The sequence below is a fragment of the Hyperoodon ampullatus genome, assembly GCF_949752795.1.
Source record: "Hyperoodon ampullatus genome assembly, chromosome: 8".
NCBI lineage: Eukaryota > Metazoa > Chordata > Mammalia > Artiodactyla > Ziphiidae > Hyperoodon > Hyperoodon ampullatus.
The window spans coordinates 40,168,414-40,181,656 of NC_136921.1; the positions used below are offsets into that span (position 1 = coordinate 40,168,414).

Below are 13,243 nucleotides of genomic sequence, written 5' to 3' on the forward strand. Positions count from 1 at the left end.
GCATTATGACCTGAGGCTCTAGGTTCTAGATTCCTAGCTCTACCTAGATTATAAAATAGCCATACATAAAGAGGATATGAGGCCCATCAGGCAAGCAGACCATTTTCATACCTTGTCTCTAACAAGCCCTAACTTTTTAGGTCCAGCAGGAAGAAAGAGCTACTTGACTATTCTCCTTCACAGTTCATCAATTTATAGAGCCTTGTTAGCAGGCATGAATGCAGACCTCAGCCCTGTGATACAGTAGCAATGTGATCCTAAGAGCCTAGATCCACCTCTGAAGAGTAGGAATATGCCATGCTCAAGGAGTATTTGCGACAAGTGAGGGAGATAATGTGTATGAAAGTTCTCAAGGACAGTATGTTTTCTTTGTTCTTTCAAACCTTTTATTGTGAATCTTCTGTGAGCCACCATACTGCTGAAACTATTAAAATGTGCTCCACAAAAAAAGTACATTTGGAGGAAAAACACAAAAGGAGAACTTCAATGCATGACCATATAGTTTTATCAGAAGTGATTTCTTTACTGATAGTGTTGTCATCACCCTTTATGAAATGTGGGGTGTTACTTAAGTGTGAAAAAGATCTGTAAGATTGGCTGTGGTCTAAAAAGATAGTTTTATAGGAGGGAGTCCATTTTTTCCCACCATCAGAACACATACACTGAAGCCATCTTTCCGGCTAGGTTTGAGTTGCAGAACTAAAGGACTGGTCTGTCTCAAGCTGGTCAACCCCAATGTATTTCTTTTTTCTTATTAGCGAGATGATGTTTAACATTTAAAATGTGACATTGTACACACTGGAGACAAAATGGTTGAATGTTGTTCTTACTTAAAAAGTGTATTCCCTAAGAGTTCTGGCATCATCTCGTGTCAGGCATGAGAGGCTGTACCCTGGAGACTTGGAAGTGGCTATAAATGATGAGGGCAGGTAGTACCCGCAGAAGGGAGGGCATCTTAGTCTTTCTAGAAATGGATGATTGAAGGCCTTTAAACCTTTCAAGAAAGCAAATGTGAGTCTCATTCTTTTCTCAGATTTCCTAGTCCCACACTGCGGTAGCAGTGAATAGCATTACTCACAATGTGGGCCAAGAAGTGTATTAAAGTATATAGGGTTGTCTCTGAAGCCAGTACAAGTTGAATCCATGGCTCTTTTTTTTCTGTCTGTGGTAATAAAGTAACTGGAGACCAGATGATAAATAATGATGGAGGCAGACGAGTGTCTCTGTGGAGGCTTCTAGCCTGAACACATAACTGTACTTCCTCTGCTTCATGGTTGGTAGTTAGCTCTATATTTTGCATTTGTGTAGATTTCCTGTCCCTTGTGCTCTGATGGACTTAGGAGACTGTAAATTCACTTTACTGCAATTGCTCTTAAACATTCCGAAAAACAGGCTGCTCACATGCCAGCAGGAAAATGCAGGTCAAATCCTCTCTCCAAGGGTGGTATAGACTTTATGTGTTCATCTCAGAGGTTCTTGCCAAGTAGGATGATGGGACAGAGGAGTCGGAGAGCCGCAGTCGTGATGGGGGAGCGTTGGTTTTGCCAAAGGGAGGAAACATTCATTTTTGAAAATGGCTGCATCTGGAGATTATTACAAATGAAATGCTGACCCAAATTAAAAAATTAGAAGCAAGAGTTAATTATGAAATGTTTCAGGGAGACAGCTTTGCCAGTGGAATAGAATTTTAAAAGATAAAGCTATTTTTTAAAGATGAGACATTTTTCATTAAAAATTGTTTTAATTAAAGTACAGTAGATATACAATATTATATAAGTTACAGGTGTACAATATAGTATTCACAATTTTTAAAAGTTATACTCCATTTATAGTTGTTATAAAATATTGGCTATTTCCCAGTGTTGTACAATTATATCCTTGTAGCTTCTTTTATACATAATAGTTTGTACCTCTCACTCCCCTACCCCTATATTGCTAGACATTATTTTCGTTTTTAAAACTCTGCTTTTTATTCTTATGTAAAGAAAATATTTCACAAAAAAATGCCAAGAACTTAAAAATTTTAAATATTTGTGTATATAATACATATAATACAATAATATATGTGTGTATATAATAAAAATATACATGTATACATATATATATAAAGTTCACTACTGAGATAATCTCTAAACATGCTTCCACTCATTTCTACAAACATAACACACACACGACACACATTTAAAAACAAAATACAATCATAGCACCTATACTGTATATGACCTGCTTTTTGTTTATCACATATCACTAATCATGAATAACTTTCCAGGTCATTAAATACTGCTTTACAATGTTATCAATAATTCAGCGTTTCCTCCTCTAGTACAGAGAGCATTGTCTACTGGAGCTATCAGCTTGGAAATTGGAAAGTAACTGAGGAGCTGGTGTCACTTTCTTTAATTAAAAAAAAATCCAGAACAAGCGATGGACACTGGGAGGATCCCTTGGTGACACCACCACTTTTCCGTATTGTGCCTGCCTTGGGACGTCCCCCCTTGGTCTCCCAATTCCCCACCACCTGCTGGTCCCATGGCAGTTTGCTCCATCATTTAATCTCTGATACAAGGCCCTCTTCCACCCTTTCCCTTTCTTCCAACTTATTCAATTTATACTATCTTATAATAGTATTTTAAGGTTTTACTGTATTCTGTCATTGGATCAGCACATGCTAATGAAAATACACCAGTGATGACTAGGAATATTACCTTATTAAAAATCCTTAAATATGCTCTACCTTTTGGATTGGTCTTTACTTTGGGAAGTGGGTAAGATGATCGTAAAACATACTTTGCCTGAAAAAGGACTCCAGTAATGAATGTAAAATACTACTGAAATAATTTGTAATTACTGAATGGAATGAAAGTAGTTTGCATTGCTGCTGCCAACAGCATAGAGTCGTCCAAGTCACAACAACTGTAAATCATAAAGTGTGTGTTTGTGAGTGACAGACATTACAGCTGTTAAGGAATGGTTATCCCCTTCTCTTTGGCTTCAAGACCGAAAACTAGTTTGGGCTCATCTCCTTCCACCACCCTAGTCCACTACACCAGCCCCTCTCCCCTGGGGCTGCTGCCACAGCCTGCTGGCTACACACCTGCTTCTGTTCGTACATCCTGTAGTTCATTCTGTGGTCAGCAACCAGAGTGAGCTTCTGAAATCTCCAGATCACCTCCCTCCCCTGCTCATCCCCTCCAGTGCCTTAGAGTAAAATCCATACTCCTTGCCAAGGACTACCAGGTGGGTGGCCTGCTCTGGCCTACTCTTCTAACCTCAACACATACACTCTCTTCCCGCCAGCTACAGCCACCAGCCTCCTTCTTGAGGAAATGTGCCAAACTTAACTCTGCCTCAAGACTCTGGAAATTGCTGCCCAAACTCTTTTCTGCTGGTTCTGCACGTGGCTGGCTTTCTCATCCCTAAGGGCTCAGCTCAGTGCTCAGAAAGGCCCTCCAGGCTTCTGCCCCCAGTGTACCTGCCACTCTGTTATACCTTAATTCCTTTATAGGACTTATTTCGGTTCAGTCATTGTGTTTAGTTACTGGTTTACTTGTTGGCTGTCTGTCTCCCCCTCTAGGGTCTAACCCCGTGAGAACAAGGACCTTGTTTGAATTGAATGTGGTTTCACCCCTCGTGCTGAGTTGTAGTGCATAATTGGTACTCAATATTTTTAGTGACTTCTTAAACTTCAGGTCTGACTCTGGACCACTCCAGACAAGATATGCCAAAATCGCTTCTGTATCTTTATGCCCTCATCTGAACAACAGGGATTGGTACTAATAATTACATTACAGAGTTGTTTTGAAGATTAAGTGAGATAACATGTACAAAGTGCTTAAAATAATGCCTGACACATTATTCAGTAAGTTCAGCTATTTCGACTATTGGCCCTAATCCCTAGCCTTCAGAGCTGGCGTGGCATTTTACAATCTTTAGGTGTTCAAGAAATGTACTGCATCCACCCAGGATATTTATATTTTGTTTGGGCTTCTAAGAGTTCTCATTCTGGAACTGTTCCTTACTGGGTTTTCTTCTATTGGGTTTAAATTCTTACATTTGAAAAGTATGTACTTTTCATCTATTCCCAGGGGGCATCCACAGGTGAGAAGTGACCTGATTACCAGGCATAGTTTGAAGACTCTTCTGTTAATTATCCCCCATGCAGGAATTCCCACTGTGAGAACATTCCACATTGTATTTATAGATCCAGATGCATTTTAACCAAGACAACCTAATGAGACTTTAGAATAAGATATTAATTAGTTAGTAAATCTAATTCCTCCAACAAGCCTTTAGATACTCATTATGCATTTATTATATGCAAAACTTTATGGGAGACATAAATTGATCTCTGTCCATGTGGACTTTAAAACACAGAGAAGGAAGTAATAGATATTTAAATGAATAGATAACCAACATCACTGCCACCAAATGGTATATGACACATGAGTAGTGGGCGTAGTAAGTACCATAGAATTCCTTTCCATTGATTCACATTTATTGAACACCTGGTGAGGGTCGGGGTTGTGCTGTGCCACCATGGGTTACCCAGATATTTGTGAACTAGTCTTAGTGAGAATTCCTGCCCTAAATCTCATGGTCTAAGAAAGTATTAATTGGGATAATAAAGAAATTATGAATATTTTTAAAAATCATAACAAAAGTTATACCTTTATTTGTGTTAATAAATCTAGGCTAACAAAACAATCACTGAATTACATCAATTGAATTTATCACTCCATGTGATTGGTAACTTTGTATTTCTTATTTTGATAACAAGCTCCGAATTCATCACCTACCATGCCCATTTCCTCTATTCCCTGGTGTGTTTAATGGCACCTGTGCCATATCAAGCTCCACGCCCAGTCCCTAGCTCCCTTTAATGCATGGAATAAATGGGAAAGGTCTCTGCATGAGCCCACCTCACTTCCTGATGTGACCCTACCTCCCTCTCTGGCTTCACGTCCAGCCTTGGCTCCTATCACTCAACCACTTGTAGTTCTCAGGTTTCCTGATGATGCAATGCTTCCTCACACTTCCGGGCAGTCTGCTGGGAATGTCCTTCTTGTTGCTGATCCAGAAAAACCCTACACACCTATAAACCCTTCAAGGCTTGGCACAGATAGTGTCCTCTGTAAAGCCTTTCCTGACTCTGCAGAGCAGACTTGTAACTCATTGTGTGCAGGGCCACTGAGAGCCCACATGAATCTTTTGGATTAGACAAAGGTTTCTTACAGTTTTCTGGAGAAATGCAGCCCTGAGCTAGGGATTATGGGTTGGTGAGCAGAGCCAAAGGTAGGCTGGATTACAGTGCCTACTGGCCCCAGCCAGATCCCCTAGTACAGAGCACAGACTGCATAACCTTTAGTGGGTCCCATTTGCCTGCATAATTTACTGTCAGAGTGCAAACTTCTTGTGGGCAGAGAGCAGACTATTCATCCTCATGTACCAGGGGACAGCTCAATGTCTGGCATGCAGTATGACCTCAGTACGTGTTTGTTCAATGAATGAAGGAATAAATGAAACGTAAGTTGAAAAATTAATTTTTGTTCATCAGGGCACTTTGTATAGGAATGACAAGCTTTCAAAATATGGGGTCTTCAATGGGGGACATAATAAAAGAGGGTCTGCAGGTGAAAGTGCTTGGGTGCTACCTGAACACTCAGTGAGCCCTGAATTAGGGGGCCCTGGAGAGCTCAAAGAGAGTCCCTCTTTGCCTACCTCATAGCCCAGCTCCATGCCAACTCTGCTCCCTCCAGCCTTCCCTGCCAACAGAACTGTGGGAGCACCTGATTCCCCTGTGGGGGAGCTTATAGGCGCTATCTCAGATGAGGGAAATTTGGACTTGACAGGTAAACTCAGTCAGGAATGCTCACATTTCCAAAGAAATCATGACATTAAAAAGTGATAAGCTCTAGTATCCCTTAGGAATTTTCCAGAATGCTTTTAAGTATTTTTTTAACATCTTTATTGGAGTATAATTGCTTTACAATGGTGTGTTAGCTTCTGCTTTATAACAAAGTGAGTCAGCTATACATATACATATATAAGTATTTGGTTCTGATTGATTAATTACTTAATGAAAAGGTGGGAATAGGAGTAAGGAAACAATATAGGATTAGGCACCACTGCCAATCAAAAAGAAAGAGAGTACTGATAAAACACATTATAAATGATAATGCAAATTTTAAAAATTTATTCGATTTACATACATTTTATTTCTCGGGCTATATCTACTAGATAAAATGAGGCCCATGCTTTTCACCTCTCACTCTCTCTCTCGCTCTTTAAAATCCTGATTGTAATTTCTTCTTCACCTAATATTTTGAGTCCTTATAAGCTACCAAAAATCACTTCTGGGGAAATAGAGAATAAATTAATAAATACATACACACACACAGAAATACATTAATCAGTTAATTGATTGATGAAACTTTAGATGTAATTGTGATTCTTTGGGCTCGTAGAATTTGGATAATTGACTTGTCTATCTATAGGAAAGAAAAGAGGGTTGAGCATGTGACCTTCTGTTTAACATTTAAAGAATCCAGAAGGCACCAAGAGATCTATTAAGTCAGACCAGATGTCTGGAGGGCTTTTAAATCTTCTTTATATTGATGCCAGCATGATTTCCCAAAGACCAGTTCAGACCTGCCCTCCTTGAGTGTTTCTGGCTGCATAGATGAAAATGAGGTAAACTCATTATAGCCTTAGTGTGGCTGGCTTTGAAAGATTTGAAAAATGTTCTTTTATTGAGACTGAATAACTGGATGTGCTTTTGCTGCCAATATCAACATAGTCCAAGGGCCCTTCTGTTATTTTCTGCTAGAGTTTTCTTAGGACATGGAATGGGGCGGGAGAGGGGGTGTGAAAAGCCTCAGAGGATTGTCTTTTGTTTTGTTTTTTTTTTCTTCCCTGTTCTTGGCTCATACAGCAAGTTGATGGTAAATATTGGGCAATTTATTTAACCACACTATTCCTCAATTTCCTTATTAGCAATGCTGTCTTGTTTATAAGGAGTTTTGAAATTTCTGCAAGCACACAAAACACTGGTACAAATAGCCAATGTAGTGTGATGAATTGGGAGATTGGGATTGACATATATACACTAATATGTATAAAACGGATAACTAATAAGAACCTGCTGTATAAAAAAATAAAATAAAATTCAAAAATTCAAAAAAAAGAAACAAATAGCCAATGTAGATATCTTATTTCTAATCCAATTGACGTCTCTCCGCTAGTGGAGCCTACCTGCATCAGACTTATTTGGGGTGATAGTTAAAATGCAGATCCCTAGGCCCACCCCAAACCTTCTAAAGTAGAATCTCAGGGGGTACACCCAAAAATCTCCATTGTAAACAAGCTTCTTGGGTGATTCTGATGAATTTCACCATATCTCTCTGAGTATCTCTGCTTTCTGGTGAGTATGAGATAGAACTAGATGATTTGAGCACCTAAAAATCCCCTGGTATCTCTCAGAGTTTTCTGGACTGACCCAATCTGGACCATTTTCCCTAGAGTGCCCGTATATTTTGATTGAGTCATTCAGTTAAAAAATATCTGAAGCTTTATTTTGCTAATTTCTATCGTCAAAATGTATGTAATCTGGTAGGATGCTGAGGACTAGCAATTAAAAGTCAGGGGTGGGATGAAGTTAACAGTCAGGCTTCCAAAAGTGAAACAGCATTAGTCTCCCTGCTTTCTGTTTAATGTTCGACTTCCCCCAGGAACCCAAGGTTGCAGTCCTATTCCTGATTTGACCTTGGGAAAACCATTTAATCTTTCTGCACAGTTTCCCCTTCAACAATACATACTTTCTCCATCTTCATGATACATTTTCCAGGGGAGCTGTTCAGTTTATTCAGAAGGAAAGTTTTGTTATAGTAACCGTCTATTATGCAACCAGATGTAATTTAGGAAGCAGTGATAGCCTTAGGGTATGGATCAGTGATGGTGATTATGTCTTATGACTGAAGAGGGTCAAAAAAATTGTCCAGTCCTTCTTTTTGCGTTGAGAACTGAAACTATCGAAGAAAAGAGTACCCAGGCTTATGGATTTCATGGGTGAGTTACTGACCAGCAGAGACATGTCTGCATGTCTGCATGTTCCTCTTTCTTTACTCAGAAATCCGGGAGAATGAAAGGACTGCTGTTGACTCCCAACTTGGCCCCACTGCCTGCCCTTGATAGGGATGATGCTATTATATCACACTTACTACATTTTCTTAGATTGTTGTACTACATTGAGACCTGTAGTGATGTTCCAGTGCTGCATAACAGATTACCACAAATCTAGCAGCTTAAAACAACACACAATTACTATGTCACTGTTTCTGTGAATCAGGAGTCCAGGCACAACTTAGCCAGGGCTTCTGCTCAGCATCTCATAAGGCTGAAATCAAGATGTCAGGTGGACTGCATTCTCATCTGGAGGCTCAACTAGGGAAGGACCTGCGTCCAAACTCCCTTAGGTTGTTGGTAGAATTCATTGCCTGCAGCTCTAGAATTCATGGCAGCCTACTTCTTCAAATCTAGCAACAGTGAGAGTCTCTGATCTCTAGATGCTCTTTTAAAAGTCTCACCTAATTAGGTCAGGTCCATTCAGGATCATCACCCTTTTGGCTAACTTAAAATCAACTGATTAGAGACTTTAATTACATCTGCAACATACCTTCACCTTTGCCATATTCCACTGGTTACAAATTACAGGTCCCCAGTCACACTCAAATGATGGGGATTATACAAAGGTTTATATGGCATGGCAGATCATCTTAGAACTCTGCCTACCATAAGACCACAGTGAATTAAAATTCATCATTCAGTTTAAGTATGCGTAAGAAATTAATTGGGGGATTCAAACATTATGAATTCTCATTCTCATGTATGTGGCCATTTTGTTAATTCTTGACTAGGTAAAATTAACCTTCGGTTAAGGGAAGGTATTTGGTTATCAAGAGGGAAGGAACAGGCTTAACTACCATGTGATAGATATACTACACCTACAGTCCTGTCCTGTCCTAAGCAAATAAAACATTAATTATGGATTATTGCTTACCTAGATAAAGGGTTTGCTTGAATTATTTTATTTCCTAGTTTACCCAGTATGATTCAGTTCACAAAAATGAATTCACACATTATCTATTCAAGATTACAACTGTATAAAATGAGTTACTCTTTTAAGAGTTGTCCCGAAAGTTGATCTGTCACACTCTTTCATATACCAGCACTACCAAAAGAAAAAAATAGACAATGAAAACCTTCTATTAGGTGTAAACATTTGAGATCATCTTTTCAACATTTCTTATCACAGCAACATGCTGAAGAAAGACAATGTATCAAAAATGGGTAACAAGTAACCAGATTGATATTGCTCTGTAAATAAAATGCATAACTAAATAAAAAGGTGAACAGGCTGGAAGAGATTAGCTGGAGATAAACAAGAATTAATCTCTTTATTTTGTAGTATTTCTTACAAATCAATAAGAAATCCTGAAGTTTTAAATAATAAGTTGACTTCACACTCATTAGGATGGCTATTATCAAAAACAAAAAACCACCCAAAATAACAAGTGTCAGTGAGGATGTAGGAAAATTGGAACCCATGTTCCTAACAGCACTTTTTTACAATAGTCAAAAGATGGAAACAACCCAAGTGTCCATCAATGGATGAATGGATTAACAAAATGTAGTATATACAAACAATAGAATATTATTCAGCTTTAAAAAGAAGGGAAATTCTGACCCATGCTACAAAGTGGGCCTGGAAAATGCTAAGTGAAATAAACCAGTCACAAAGGACAAATACTATATGATGCCACTCACATGAGGTTCTTAGAGTAATCAAATTCACAGAGATGGGAAAAAGAATGGTGGTTGCAAGGGCAGGAGAGAATAGGAGTTAGTGTTCAGTGGGTACAAAGTTTCAGTTTGGAAAGAGGAAAAAGTTCTAGAGATGGATGGTGGTGATAGTTGCAGAACAACGTGAGTGTACTTAATGCCACAGAGCTGTGTACCTGATGATGGTGAAGAGGATACATTCTATGTGATGGGTATCTTATCACAATAAAAACAATTTTTACAGAAAAGATAAATGGGCAAAGGGGATGAACATGTAGATCACAAAGGAGATAACATGTAGATCACAAAATGGGAAATGTTACAAACAAGATGACTTGGGGAGAGATTCTCAGCCTTGTTGGTAACCAAAGAAATGAAAATGTTTAAATTTCATCTAAAAGAAGTACCATCTTTAGTCTAATGGGATAATGAATGTTACGTGTCATCTGACACACAAAGTCTGGATGATAATTACATTCAAAACATACTTCTCTTCTTCCTCCCCTTTCCCTATAACAGATTTAAGTCTTTAGTTAATATTTTTACACCAATGTTCTATACAAGATAGATATTTAAACCATTCCTAAGACTTTCAGTATGCTAGTTCAGTTTTTTAAAAAGTAAAACATTGTTCTTGAGGCCCAAGTTGAGGCTCTGGTGTAAGGAAGGTGTAATATGGATTATGTTAAATGCAATTCTGAAGTGGTTTATTATATCAAAGAAAGTGTTTGCTTGCAAAGACTGATTAGGTGATATTCCCCCAATATATTCTAGAGTTTGTAATAACAAGAGTTGTAAACTCTGAGCCAGTTCTATCTCTGTGTCCTAAAACTGGTACAGACAGTCTCAGACTTATGAGGGTTTGACTTACAATTTTTCGACTTTACAGTGGTGTGAAAGTGATACACTTTCAGTAGAAATCATATTACCAATTTTGAATCCTGATCTTTTCCCAGGGTAGCAATATTCAGTGCCACACGCTCTTATGATGCTGGGCAGTGTCAGTGAACCTCAGCTCCCAGTCAGCCACGTGATCACGAGGGCAAAAAAACTATACACATACAACCATTCTGTACCCATACAAACATTCTGTTTTTCACTCTCAGTACAATAGTCAATAAATTACATGAGATATTCAACTCTTTATTATAAAAGAGACAGTGTTAGATGATGTTGCCCAACTGTAGGCTAATGTAAGTGTTCTGAGAATGTGCAAGGTAGTCTAGGCTAAGCTGTGATATTTGGTAGGGTAGGTATATTAAGTGCATTTTTGACTTATATTTTCAATTTACGAGGGGTTTATCAAGATGTAACCCCATTGTAAGTTGAGGAAGATCTTTATTTTTCTAATATAACAGAGCCTCTTCGATTTACTGTTTCTAATAAGCCATGTGGCCACACACCTGCTTTATCATCTCTTTGTTATCTCATAGTTTCCACGAGTCATGATTATCTTTTGGCAGTTTAATGAAGGCAATTGGAGTAAATCTTTTTGATGGTAATGAAATGTAGCTAACAATATATATCTTACTAATTGGTCAGACACTGTGAGCCAGGCATTGTATTAAGCATGTTTCTGTGATTTCATTTAATCCTCATATCCTTCTGAAACAAATGATATGATTCTGATTTTATAGGTGAGAAAACTGAGTGGCAGATTTTTAATAACTCACTGCAAATTACACAACTCGTTGGCAGAGCTGAAATTCAAACCCAAGTCTATCCAACTGTAGATCTCTGATCTTCCCATGTCACTATGCTGCATCTAGGAGTATAACTATATTTCATTAGTATTAAAGTGATTTATAAGAATAAAAACTTAAACATGTGACTTTGTGAAAACAGCCTGTTAAAAATCACAGCTCCCAAAATTCCATATTAATTCAGGAGCATTTTTTTTAAGTCAAAGTTGTTTAGCTCCCACAAACAAACTGTTGTACATTCCAAATAAAATGCTTCCTATTTCATGTCAAAAGTGCAGATTTACTTCCAGATAAGATGTACTATTTGGAGACTGTCTATTTTTTATTGTGATTCAGGTGCAAATAACAGGAAAGCATATTATTTTTCCTATCTTGGCAAAAGGGGAGGCATTTCTAAAAAGAATGTAATGTAATGATTTAAATGGCCATTATTTTGCATTGTGAATTAGGAGAAAACAGATTATAGCACTGGAGTCAAAGAAGTAACAATGGTCTACTGACTTCGACAGGAAACTCCAGCCAGGGAATTTCCCAAAACTCTAAGCCATGAGGCGTGTCTGCAGGTCTTCAGAGACACTCAGTGCTCTTCCCTGACCAACAAAATGAAAAAATGGAAAACCGTAGATTTTTTGAGAGACTTTCAGGCAAATGCCAACTCTGAAAATGAATTACTTTGCAAGAGTTTATAGTCATGTCTTTTAGGAAAAAAAAAAACTAACGTCAAAAGAGAAACAAAAATTCACACTTGTCTTTGTAATTCTTAGACAACTAAACAAATAGTAATATGTATGTAATATGGATTTTAAATGGTTGTGAAAATGTAAGGAAAATATTTTTTAAAGATCCTATTTCCCTTAAAGAAATTCAATTCTGAATTTTTCAAGTCGAAACGTTTTCAAAGTGTTTCCAAAAGGAATGTGAAAATTGGCAACAAACCCATTTGAATATGAAAGACAAGCACAGGCAGACACACAGAGAAACAATATTGTTTCACTCATAGCGTTCTGAACTCTGTACTGCTTCTTCTGTTTGCAGAGCTCACACTTGTTTTAACCGTCTGGATCTCCCTCCGTACCCATCCTTCTCCATGCTTTATGAAAAACTCTTGACAGCAGTTGAAGAGACCAGTACCTTTGGACTTGAGTGACCTGGAGGCACAATGCCCCGCTCCGTGTAGACAGGCAATTCCAGAAGCTGCCCTCTAGAAGAATGGCTGAATATTGGAAGTTTCAAGAGTATACTTCCATTAGAGTAAAGCTGAGTGCTGTTATTTTCCAGGAACACGTGTTCTGTCACATCTGGCGACTGGATAGTGGTGATGAGTACTCTTGGAAGGATTCGGGTGAGCTTGATGCCCAGGGAACCACCCAACAATCTTTCAATCAACAGTTCTTGACTGCCAAACTTTTTTCCATTTGTTATGTTCCAAGACAAAGATGAACCTGTACATGATCAACTCCATGATAACTTTTAGAGACTCAGGAGAATCTTGAAACTTACCTTTGAACATGATTCAAGCCAAACTGGCAGCACTTGGCCCAATCTCCAAATTAGTGCAAGTTAAATAATATAATAAAAACAAATATATCTCCTGAAAATACATTCATTTAAGCCCTAAGTTATAACAGAATATTCATTTTCTTGCTTATGAGTGCCTGCATGGTGTGCACCATAGGTTTCAGCTTTCATGGGACACAGTGAAA

At 38.2% G+C, this 13,243-nt stretch overlaps 1 protein-coding gene across 2 annotated transcripts in view; it reads left to right on the top strand.

Annotated features, from left to right (window-relative positions):
• HECW2 (HECT, C2 and WW domain containing E3 ubiquitin protein ligase 2) overlaps window positions 1-12,687 on the top strand; it is a gene marked incomplete at both ends in the record, with an annotated part of 235,382 nt that extends 222,695 nt beyond the window's left edge. Inside the window, one exon of one of the 2 annotated variants that reach the window (XM_079710019.1) lies at window positions 12,576-12,687. In XM_079710019.1, the coding sequence (XP_079566145.1) occupies window positions 12,576-12,687 (112 nt within the window). Of the gene's footprint in view, window positions 1-2,323; window positions 2,634-12,575 lie in introns of those variants that run through there. The other variant, XM_079710018.1, reaches the window with a different exon arrangement.
• Between the last annotated feature and the right edge of the window lie 556 nt (window positions 12,688-13,243).